Genomic DNA, 13014 nt, shown 5'->3' on the forward strand with positions numbered 1-13014 from the left:
GAATCTCATTGAATGTAGTTTAATAAAATTTGATTACAAACGTAAGGTGGAACAACAACTGACTAGTATTGGATTCCAAGATTCAACGTTATTTGATAAGCTGCCTGTGAAGTACGAAAATTATGAAAAAAAATTCGACCCGTTACAATCTGCAAATACCTACGCCATAAACACGATTGGAAACTTGGAATTGCAAGTAAGCTGACTTTAAAAAGAAAGCGTGAAAAATCTGTTTTTGAAAGAGATTGATGTTAGTTTTTGATTATTTGTGTGTCCCCTTCTGTGGCATTTCCCCTTAAAAATATCCTCTTCTTTTCGTTGTGTCCCGTTTTTTTTTATTCTTGTTTGTCTTCCATTACAGATCATGCCAAAATAAACCATCATACCATGTAAACAACAATAATTTTGAAACCCTAAACCCCCTAACCTCGAGTCAGTCGCGTGTAGTCGCAAGATCAAAAAAGCAGCTACTACACTAGTTCGACGGCTCATATTTTGGACCACTGATTGCAAATTCCTCTTAACTGTGCCTTTTCTTGTAGATAGGACATATGAGGCCATCAAGCCAACTCGACATTTCTTCACTTCGTCTAGCGTTGGTGGCCACACTGCTTGTCCATCATCCCTAATGCTGATTATTTTTCTGCACACTATGTCCGATTGTCATTCAACAATAAAGAGGCCCGCACATAGGATATGCTTGCGTTGCGTTTGACAGTTTTCCCATGGGAAATATGTCAAACGCAACACAAACGTATCCTATGTGCGGAGCTCTTAACTCATAGTGCTCCTTCCACTTAGCAGCCATCCCTGCTAGGTAAGTCAACAGATTTTCGGAGTTGTCATTGATCATGACTGGCACCGGTGCGGTTTTCTTGCGCATGTTGTTGATCGTTTACTAGAACTTCCGCGCCTCGTAATAAGTATTGTAGATCCAGTTGAAAACCGAACTGAGCTATCGAGACAATCGCATTTTCTCCCATTTTCGGATGTCGCAACTGCATCGCGAGTGGTGCGCATCTATGTCATAGCCGTGCGCCATCATGCGCACTACTCACGATGCAGTTGCGACATATGAAAATGGGAGAAAATGTGATTGTCGCGAGAGCTCAGTTCGGTTTTCAACTGGATCTACAATACCTCTCTTGCTGTTGTATTGACTAACCAGCGGATGGCAGGTTTCAATACAGTTCTATATAAAAACCTTACAGAAACTGTATAAAATTTTGCCATATACAATTGCGAAATGTTTTGATACAAACTTTGTTTTGAAATTTTTCAATTTTGTAATAAATAATATGATGTAATTATTTTGTATACGATGCCTGTATAAAAAGCTGTATAAAAACCTTGCAGAATTTTATATGCCGTGATTTTATACAATAACTGTAATATTTGCTTTTTAGGTACGTGAATGCGAGGGTTGACAGCCGAGTCGTTCTACACAATGGGTGACACCGACCTGAAACGGCGAGTAGGCTAACGGCCTGGGTTGTCTTCCGTCTCCTAAAACCGTACTGGGCCGTGTAGCTCGCTATCCAATTCTGCCACCCAGTTTGCCTATTGGGTTAGGCTCAGATGTTCCTTCCTATCTAGCGCTGATCTAGCTCTGAACATGAAAGTGTAAACCCTCGCTTGGCCTTCCTCACATTTAACACATTGCACCGTATTCGGTAAATTTTACCAAAATCTCAACAGCAGAACTGTTCGGTAATTTATTTTACAGATTTTTTGTAATTTTTTCCATTGCTCAACTGTCAAAATCACCGAAAATCAGTTAAATTATTTACCGAACAGTTCTGCTGTTGAGATTTCGGTAAAATTTTACCGAATTCGGTGATTTATTTTATGTGTGCTGCATGGGCTAGGAGAACCGGATGAATGCTGTCATCAGAAAAAAAGAAGAATCACTAACATTTACCACGGCAAGGTATAGCCAACGGAATTCAGAATAATTTTAAAAATTACAAGCTGATTTTTTTGAAAATGGTTTATTGCACGAGATTAGAAGTTCAATAAACATCAAACATAGAACCCTTTGTCATGAACAATCAAATAAATATATGTACGATGTAGATAATAAGGGGCCCTCCTTAGCCGTGCGGTAAGACGCGCGGCTACAAAGCAAGACCATGCTGAGGGTGGCTGGGTTCGATTCCCGGTCCCGGTCTAGGCAATTTTCGGATTGGAAATTGTCTCGACTTCTCTGGACATAAAAGTATCATCGTGCTAGCCTCATGATATATGAATGCAAAAATGGTAACCTGGCTTAGAAACCTCGCAGTTAATAACTGTGGAAGTGCTTAATGAACACTAAGCTGCGAGGCGGCTCTGTCCCAGTGTGGGGATGTAATGCCAATAAGAAGAAGAAGAAGAAGATAATAAAAAGTCTAACCCGGTGCTCAAAATTATTTTCAAATAAATAACATTTTGAAATTTTTTAAATTGTTTAAAGAATTGCATCCCATATCTCGCTGTGGAATTTTTTTCGTGATTCTACTTTTTCTTTTTTGACATTTCTCCTAGCGTATGCCGCAAGATATGCATAGATAACCATGAGATCACAAAGGCAACTATTCCAGCAGTATTCGTCAGTAGCCGCAAGGGGGACCCAATTGCGATGAGTGCTTCAAATTTTCCTAAAAGAGTTGGTGGTGGAGTGGCGTCTGGCGAAAAGGTGGACCCCAAAGGTCGTTAGGCAGAGGCGATGAAGAAGCACGTGGTGGGTTGGAGGATGTGCTGGTCGACGTAAAAATGGACGGACACCTATGAAAAGTTGACAGATGTGGTGCTGGGTGATGGGGCGACAGTAAGAGCCCTATGCGCAGTAGTCGTGGTCCAATGGATCCAAGTTATGGATCCAAGTAGTATGACTGCAAAGGTCCTGATCGGTGTAAGCTGTGAAGGCCACAAAGCTCACACCGAGGTGTTTTATCTGTGCTCCCAGCATAGACAACAAACACCATCCGGTGGACGACCGGTCCGGCAGCCAAATAGGCTCGAACATGCGGTGAACCTTAACCACTGCGAGGTAGTGCAAGCGCTGTTGCAACGGTCGGTTTATAAGAGTAAAACGGATGTTACCTTACTGTCCAAGCCGTATCGCGCCTTTGTTTGAAACGGCAGTTTTTGACAATACACCGATGACACTAATTCTTAACAGCAATCAGATGGGTACAAGAAGAAGAGGTGTGCAGCGAGCAAACCATTGGATTTTTTTACGAATCCTCTGAAGACTTCGTGGTTGGCGACATGTAGCTAACGACCAAGCAGGAAAAATTTATTCGTACAACTTAATAATAAATTAATAAAGTGTTTTAATTTTGGAAACAATTGCATTCTTACTCATGGAATGTCGTGTACAATGCCGCATGGCCCGAGCAGCACACATGTCGTAGACGAGTTTATGTGACTCATATAGAATCGGAATGTTTTAGATGTAAGGTCCTTCAGAGGCCCGAACGATGCGTTTCAATATACAACGCTTGTCAGTTGAAGGAGTTGCTGAACAGTACCACCAGAAGCTGGACGAGTGGATAGGAGATGCCACCGGTTCTGGCGACGTCAACAGATTGTGGGAAAATATTCACGAAGCTGTGACTACAACAACGCAGGAAGTGTTAGGTCGCGACGCCAACGAAATGGCTGGTTTGATGAGGAGTGCCAGCGAGTGACGGACGAGTAAAATTCTGCTAGGAGTCTAGTGACTCGTACCCGTTCCAACAAAGAGCTGTACAGTGTAGCAAGGACAGAAGAGAAATAAATCCATCGCAGAAAAAAGGCAACACGAAGAGAGTATGATAGCTGAAGCGCAGAAGAACATGAATAGAAACGGTATGCGGAGGTTTTACGCAACTGTCAATGGCGCGCGGCATAAGACTGCGCCAGTATCCACCTTGTGCAATGACCGAGAGGGGAATGTGCTGACAGACAAGACAATGGTGGCAACCAGATGGAAGGAGCACTTCGAAGATTTGTCGAACGTAGAAAATTAAGGTGTATTAAGAAGCAGGCGATGGTCAACTGTGGAACCACCATCGCTGGACGAGGTAAATAAGGCTCTAAACGAGCTAAAACACAGTAAAGCTGCTGAGAAACGAGATCCTGGTCGAGCTCCTCAAACACGGAAGTGAGCAGCTGCATCAATCGATTCATAATATTATTCAGAACATATGGGAGGATGAAAAATTGCATATCGGCATCCGATGATTATGGAGCTTTGCAATATGCCAGGCAGAGGTGTATCCACGCCGTAGCCAACCAGATACCCAGGTAGGTATAGAACCGGAACGAGTCATATATAAGTTGTTGCAACCAAATCGGTCATAATCAGGGTTTGAATCCAAAAGAGACTTTTTTTTCTCACTTATCGTCTCTGTATACATATGCGATATGTAACATACCGCGAGAGACTTTTTTCGCAAGCTGCCATGATAAAGAACTGATTCGGGAGGCTATACCACATGATAAATTTCTTTTAAAAAGCTCCAAACGCGGGGAGCACTGGTTCTGATGATGTATTTTAACTTGTTCTACATAGCTGTGCGGTCCGCAACACAAAATGAACGAAAACAAAGCGAAAATAATCACTTCTATAAGGGGGCTGCCAATCCGATTTTGTCTTCTCGCATTTGTATACAAGTTTAATAAATTTGTTATCATGGCTTTTTATTATTCGGAACAGCTTTTGCCTTTCTTTTATCGTTGTTCGTTATCTTGCGTTATATTGCGAAAAAAGATTCGGCTGCCGGTGGGATTTGAACCCACACTATTCCATTTAGTACACGGACGTATTACCAATTATACAACAGCTGCCCCTGCGAGAAGTTTTCCATAACCAGCTAATAACTATGGGACATCAGTCAATTCCCCGTATCTATCGAATCTGCTTTGGCAACATTTCACACCATGTTCTCTCTACCCAACTATGTGTATCAGAATTGAACAACAGTCGGTTGCGTTTGAATCACAAACATGTGCTTCTATTTGTCGTATTGAGGCGGGTTTGCTTCTGCAACGACAATAGAGGCTCGCTTGCCACCGAGCGTCTATGTGTATCAACATTAAACATCTTTTCCAAAAAAGAAAAAAATCTGACTTCCCTCACAAGTCATCAATAAAGAAAAAGAGAAACGATGATACCCTGCAGTATCACACACCGCAGTTCTGAAGAAAGTGAAGTTCAAATTCCAAACTAATCGGACTGGTATCTTGATGCTTGGCTTGGATGCGTCGAACGGTTTGAAACTGCCACCTGTTTTCATTGATGTTGGGGTTAAAATCAAACCGAATTATTTATCGGTATTTTAAAGGACCAAGTGCTTTCCTGGGGGAAGGCAAAATTCTCCGAGGATCAACACGTTATCCTACGGCATGATGGAGTGCCATGCCGCACGTCCAATCGACCCAACAATGGCTGAAGATCAACGTGAAATTTTGGTCGAAAGATTTGTGGCCCCTACCAGTCCTGATCTTAATCCTTTGGGTTATACGATTGGGGCGTATGTTGAAGCACGAGACTGCAAACCATCGCACCCTTGTGTGAAGATCCTAACGTCAGCCATAACATGCACATGTTATGATGTCGGAGGAGTAGGTTCAAAAGGCGTGTTCTAGCTCCGACGTCGTGTTGAGGATACTATTAATAAAAATAGTGCACACATTCAGTAAATTTGTTTGAAAGGACCTTATAATGATAACTGCACTGGAAAATGTTGAGATTAGTGCTTGGAGCAGATCAAATGGAATTTATAAGAAAATAATAAAAGATATTTTAGTTACTAGATAAAGATTGTCGCTGTCCGGAATATTTTTTGCTGGCGAGGATAGGGGAGCTAAATGTCAAAGAAGGAAAATCCATATGATTTGACAGCTTGGTACCCAACATGTTCTGGACAGCAGAACAAAGGGAACCGAAGCGACAATCTTTATCTAGTAACTAAAATATCTTTTAAATTAATAACCAATTTTCGCATTATTTTCTGCCGCACCCTGTACACTTTTTATGTAATTTTTTTCCTTTGCATGAGAAAGCATCAACAAACAAGATGAATTTTGCTATGCCAACTTTCAATTGACTAATATGTAGGAAGATTGCTATTATGCGTGCACCAATGTACATGATTTCAAAGTATTAGATAATCGCTTTTAAGCCAAAACCAGTTTAAAACCCTGTACTTTTCTATTGTTTAACTCACTGTGCTAAAAAGTTGTACGCTTACTTCTCGCTTTTGCATTTTTATAAAGTTTACTCAAATGGCTCCCTATCTGATGTTGTTTCATCCCTCATTTTACTTCCATTATTTTACGTTAAATGAGTTATAGAAGATGTAATGAAAAGTGATAGCATAAATTTCACAGTTGAAGGGGAATGCCACACCTGAGCTAACGATTCGATAGCCGACACCGAGGACGCAGAACAAGCCAAACGGGGGCCGAAACTTTTGGAGATTGTTCTTCTCAGCATTATGCAAACCGGTTGGCATCCCGCAGACAACATCAACTTTAATTTCCCTTCATATTCAACGGGGCCAGTTTACTGCATACTAATTGGGCAGAACGCTTTCAGGATCATCTTTCGGGCGTGTCTATATCGCAATATACCACTGCACAGAACATGCCTTTTGATTGCTGACCATGCTTCAGTAGTTTTCATTTTGAATAAGCACAAACAAACATCAACTGCGGTCAGTGCGTGTGTCTCGGAGGGGTTTTAATTAATTCCCGGGGTCATACTTGGCAGTGTTGAATATAGTGGTATAAATAATAATAATAACAGAAATCGTTTTCACTTACCTGGAAAAAACGCCGCGGGCTACTTTTGCTAGCATTCCACCCGTGCTCGATAAATAAACTAGAGTTAATGGAATCCCCAGCAGAGCGTATGCGAGTGTTACAATCCTGCCCAATGTGGTACGAGGCGCAATGTTGCCGTAACCTGAAATGTACGAACCGGCGTGAAAAAATTCGTCTGTATTATTTGTGCCTGTGGGCTGCTTTTAATGCCGAGCAATAACAACAATGTAGTGAGTAGTGGGTGGGCTTCACTATGCTGCTGTGAAGAGGTTAAAATTTTTGGCGCAAACTGTTTTATCATCCTCCTGGTTATGGCAATAGCAACGTCAGCATGATTCAAAGCGGAAGATTGAAACGGTTCCGAAGCTTTTGCAACAGATTTGTTGGCAGTGTTCATTGATCTTTCGAATATAGCTGATTTGTATTTTCGCGATTTTACGCGATGAAAATTTATTGATTTTCCTGTATATAAGGCTTGAGGATGTATAAGCGGCGAGGGGAACAAAGAGATGGAAAGTTTTTATCAAAAAGAGAGTAAATATGTAAATCATTTGAGTTATTCTTAAGCTTTGAATAATTCTTACATTAATATTGCAGAAGAAAAATAAATTATTTTTCAGGCTTCGTTTCTCCACTCTTTGTGTGTACAATTTAGTCAAATGATGAAATTTTAATTTAATATACAAGATCAAACCAACTGTTGCGCAGAAGAGTGGAATTTATACTTTTACCGAAATGAAAATCTGGCCAAGTGTCAATATTCAATTAAATAAAAAATAACTGGCGCTCCTGAGAGTTAAAATGTATGTAATTACTAACAGAAAAGAAAATCAATTGTAGGGGAACTGCTCGTGGATTTCATCTCATAGCTCCGATGTTTATCTCAACAAAAACAAAGCAATGGAATTTTTTTTTTAATCTTTATTTAGGTGTTTTTTTAATTCTAGATTAAGTTCAACACCGAGCAATGGAAAAGAACTTGATTTGTTTCTTATTTTTGTGATTTTTTTCAGCTTAATCGCATGATTACAAAAAAAAAAGAAGCGACGAAATTGGTGTCGTATTTTTTTGTTCCGCGATGAGATGAATATATGTTAAGTGAGATGGAGAACGGAACATTTCCCATACGTCAAACGTTCCACATGTGGTCTGGACACTACCCCGGACAACATGTGTAAAGATGCAGTTGGCTGGAACGCCGTTTTATCGGCTATCGCCCAAATCGTCTCGGAGCTACACAGAAGGTGGAGCGTGAACTCAACTTTCGCGGCGTCGGTCAACCGGGCGGGTTCCGAGCCCGAGGACGGAAAGGGGTCCTCGTCAAGGCTGGGACAGGCGTAGGCATCGCGTCGGCAAGTCCCTCTGTGTGCTGGCGAATAGGCCCTATCGCAGAAAGGTCAATTTGGGGTGCACGCGGCATCATCATTCTTGATACCAGTCGTGCAGAGGGAGGCAGGCGCGAAGTCGACCCTTTCCACCTTCCGAGGACATAGGGCGTGGTAAGGCCACCTGGAAAGCCGGCAACGCGCTTGCACGATACCATGGTGTTCTTCTAAAAAAGCGAGGTACGATGTTCGGTGCTGCAAGGACACGCAGCTAACCTCAAGGGTGCGTTGTGCACTGGCCCCCCTTTGAAGCATTACTTTCTGGTTGTACCGAAGGGACTATGGACTTGGCGGCAATGGAAACGGTTTAGCGGGTCGGGGATGTAGTCCTGTCTCCCTCGTTTGCTGTTGGAGGTGATCCCTAACCCCGCACTTCCTGGACAACCCAGGATGTCTGTTGAGCAGATTCCCCCTCCATTGCTTAGGAAGAAAAAAAATGTTCCACAAGGATCATATGAAATTTATTCCCAAAACTAAAGATTAAATTATAAGAGATTATTAATTGTATGTATTTAACGGTTACATCTAAATTCTATTCAATTATACTTGAGCTTTTCACGTTTTGCCATTCTAGCACGTTTTTAAATCAAAACTGATATTTTACCCACAAAGCATTCTGGAGCCACAAAAGCTTGAAAAATGATAACAAATGTGAGTATTTTTACTACAATCAGTGTTGTAAAATGTCTTTTTCGAGAAGTCTAATTCACACCAATTTTTTTTACAAACTTATAACGACTTAATTGACCTATGTTTTTGTCCTGCATTACCCTAAGTATAAAATCTGACGCAAGAATAACGCTCTCACAGCGATAGAGAATTTTAGGCACATTGAAGAGCTATAAGTTCGCTATACCTTACGAATTGATATATAAAAAATGCTGGCTGGTTGGAATAGAGATATGGTCATTTCCGTGAAAACGGGCAGGGACTTGGCCATACATCCTGGGCCGATGTCACTTTCGAAAAACATACGGAACCTGTTATAAAATGGCTAAGAAGTCTTACAATCTTTAAAATGTATCTTTAAAATAAACTATATGTTCATGGTCTTGGGAAAACATTTAATTTGGCACCCATATATGCAAGGTTTCATGGTTCCAAAACCGACCTCTACCTAGGACGCCCCTGTAACCTGCTATAAAGAAGGCAGTGGACACTACCGTCCTCAAAATGTGTCTATAATAATTTTCTTGTAAAGCCATAAACATACATGCGCAAACAATTTCTCATGAAAGCTTTTTAAAAACTGCGGAAGAATCAAATTCGCTGCCACAAATTTTCTTTTGCAGCCAAAGTCATCTCATTGTGAAAAATGGAAAAATTACAAGTCTTCGTCGTCTTCGTTAGTTCAATCAGCTCATCGATAATGCTTGCGGAAGAGATTGCAGTTCCAGCTACTGCGAATGGCCAGATGAGTAGTGTCAATGGACGTAAGAACAGTAGCAAGTTTAAATTCAAACCAGAGGCTGGCTATGCGTTGAAACTTCGTAAGATTTTTCCTTGTTGCACTTCTATGTTATCGAATAGGAGAATCTACATATATACCTTCATAATGTTATTTCAGCATAGAATAACAAATTGACACAATATAACAGTGGATTCGGTATGTTTCGTTCGGATAACGATGTATTGGACAGATCACTCTATATGAATTACAATCGGACACCTATTTTTACAATTCCGATTAAAATATTCAATGCTCAGGCTCAAAAATAGTAACAAGATTTTTCGCTAACTTTAAAATTGAAAAATGGGATCTTGAAAAGGTTCGAGAAAGGAAACGTTTCCTTATTTACAACCTTAAACTACACGCTTAATTTTGAATACTGTTGATAACGTACACAATTCAAGCAAGACACTATCATTTATCGGAAATTATTTTGAAATTTTGTTATTCACAACGCAAGAATTTTGATCTGTGGTGAATAAGTGCTCTACACACCGCCGTAGCGCTCGATTGGTAGGGTACCCCCGCCAAGGGTGTCAGCTTTGGTGGGCGCCGAAATCGAGAATTACACTATGAGAAATGGAACATTGCTATTAGTTCTTTTAACATGGCCTTAAAAGGTGCTAATTTGTAACAAACCGACTAAAGATTTTTTTATTACCACATCAACTGGTCTTTACGATTATTGTAGAAGCTAAAAGAAGCTTTTTGTATTGTTCTAATTTGATATTTTTTCTCGTTATTCCTTATTTTTCTTGTAGTACTACAAAGCGTTTTATTTCTTGAGTTATTTAGTGTTCTTCAAATTACAATTACTTTTGAATTTATCATAGAGAAATATGGAAAGGTATAGTTCCCTCACAGTCCTTGTGTTGTGGCCAGCATCGAGTGGCCAGTGGTTTTGATACAATCGATTAAAAAGGTAATTACCGAAAAGCTATGATACAGTGCGCAGTTCTTGTTCATTTACCGTCTACAACAAAATAAATTTTGCAGAGCCGTGAAAATACAAACAGGCTATCGCCAAAATTTTTTCACATGACATATGAATATAACTAAAAAAAATAAAAAAACGCTGATTAGTTTCATAAGACGAGTTCATACTATTTCATTTGATTTTACTACTTTATTGTACCTTTGACAGATACGTATTTCGACATCAACAGTAAATCCGTTTTCAGTGTCTCGTACTTGATTAATTGACTGATACTTTTGCTTAAATTAATCAAAATCACCTGATGATGATAAGAAATACTAAATCACATATTGATTTTCAAACACTTATGTTGTAATTTTGATACTGCACAGAAAAAAATAATGAAAAATAAACAGCGCGTAAAACTTGACATGAGAAATTTTCGGCTATTCTACGCTGAAATGGTCCTCTTCCTAACAAAATTGCTTACAACTTGTATGCAATAATGACGATTCACGTCAAATATTGTATACATTTAGGCTATATCCTGCGTGGAATTACGCTAATAATGGTGTTCCATTTATGTGCATGATTTTTAGTGTAAATTTCAGTGGATTTTTCTATTTGTGTGCCTTCTTTTTTTTTCATCTCATCTTTCCAGAATTCAAGAATTTTCAATAGTTAAACACTTCCCAATTTCTGAGATATTGAACGCACTACAACCAATAATAATGCAGCAGCAGGCATAGCAGTAACAGCTACTGGAACTTCGACAGTTATTGACCCAGCGAGAACTTTCGCAGCCGCTAAATTGGTCACAGTCAAATACTATCTGTTTTGCATTACGACCACGTTTTTAATGAAAGCAAAGGAGGATAAGAAGTACAACACTCTGGATGAACTAAATTGGTGAGCACGTTCCAGTTATTTACTTTTCGTTGTCTTATTGCTTTACCAATATAAAATGTTATACAATTTTAAACTAAATACGTACAGGGCATCGTTTGTTGCTATTGCCGCGGATATTGTGGGAGTCCCAGATATCCGGTTCACGCTTTAGTTAGCAACGGTGGCTCTTCTCGACCTTCTACTACCTGAGTAGTTACTACGAATAAGGGCGTCCTTGTGAAGTTTTGCTGTACCTGTTATGAACAATTAGTACATCCCATTCCTTACACTTCTGAAGAAACCTTTCTAGCTTCAGAAGTGAATCCTTTTTGTAGTATTCTTCGTAACAAAACGGGCACCATTACGGACCATGAGATCTGATCAAATTATTTGTAGTACTACTTGACCAACACCCCCAGCTGGGTGAGGGATAGAGGATGACGCACACACACACAAAGCTTTTTAAAAACTGCGGAAGAAATTTTATCGCAACTTCCACCTGATGTCAAAGTACATATTTATGGAGATTTTAATCAACGCTGACTTTATTCCGGATTCAGAGAATGAGCAAATACTACTTCCTGTTGGGAAAATGAAACACTACTGTTTATATTTGATAGAATTGCCAGCTTAGGGCTTAACCAAATTAATCATATTAAGAATCAACAGAACTGCTACCTAGACCTTCTATTAACGAACATACAGGAAGATTTTTGTGTGTCAGAATCATTGAATCCCTTATGGAAAAACGAAACATTCCACACAGCTATTGAATACTCTCTGTTTGTTCATGATTATCAAAAATCCAGCGACTGTGACTTCGAAGAAGTCCTTGATTACCATAAAGCAAACTATGACAACATAAGCTAAGTAGATTTAACTGGAAGCAAATTTTAGAGAATGAAGGGATTATTGAATCTTCCGTTGATATCTTTTATAACATCATTTTAAATATTATTACAGAAGAGGTTCCAATAAGGAAAAAAAGGCGGAAAGGAAATTCGAAATATCCAATTTGGTATAATAGACAGATAAAAAATTTAAGGAATCGCAAACAAAAATTACATAAAAATTACAAACTAGACAATTCGAATGAAAATTTGGAAAAATATTTAGACATCTGCGATCAATTAAAACTAGCAATTGATGTAACATTTGAAGAGTATAATACGAAAACAGGAAACGAAATAAAGTCATGCCCAAAGAACTTCTTCAATTACGTAAAATCAAAGTTAAAATCAGACAATTTTCCGTCATCCATGTATCTAGATGAACGCGTCGGTAATTCGTTTAGTTTTTGCGCCTGTCCCAGAATTTGCTAGGGATATTGGTGTTAATCAGATCATGGTAAACGATATTCTAAACGCTTTAAAAAACATAGATGCATCTAAAGGCTCTGGCCCGGACGGTATTCCACCGGTATTTTTGAAGAGTCTGGCTAAAAAGCTGACGGCAGCTTCATTTTGGCTCTTCAGATTGTCACTGGAATCCGGAAGTTTTCCCAGGGTATGGAAAAGCTCTTACCTTGTGCCCATCTTCGAATCGGGCAAAAAATCGGACATTCGTTATTACCGTGGAAT

General features: G+C 39.6%; 1 protein-coding gene across 4 annotated transcripts in view; it reads right to left on the reverse strand.

Annotated features, from left to right (window-relative positions):
• LOC134224407 (TWiK family of potassium channels protein 7) overlaps positions 1–13014 on the reverse strand; it is a 333804-nt gene that overhangs the window by 8528 nt on the left and 312262 nt on the right. For all 4 annotated transcript variants that reach the window (XM_062703740.1, XM_062703739.1, XM_062703738.1 and 1 more), the window contains one exon: positions 6796–6937. In XM_062703740.1, coding sequence (XP_062559724.1) covers positions 6796–6937 — 142 coding nt within the window. The remainder of the gene's footprint in view (positions 1–6795; positions 6938–13014) is intronic.

The sequence above is a fragment of the Armigeres subalbatus genome, chromosome 3 (genome assembly GCF_024139115.2).
Source record: "Armigeres subalbatus isolate Guangzhou_Male chromosome 3, GZ_Asu_2, whole genome shotgun sequence".
Taxonomy (NCBI): domain Eukaryota; kingdom Metazoa; phylum Arthropoda; class Insecta; order Diptera; family Culicidae; genus Armigeres; species Armigeres subalbatus.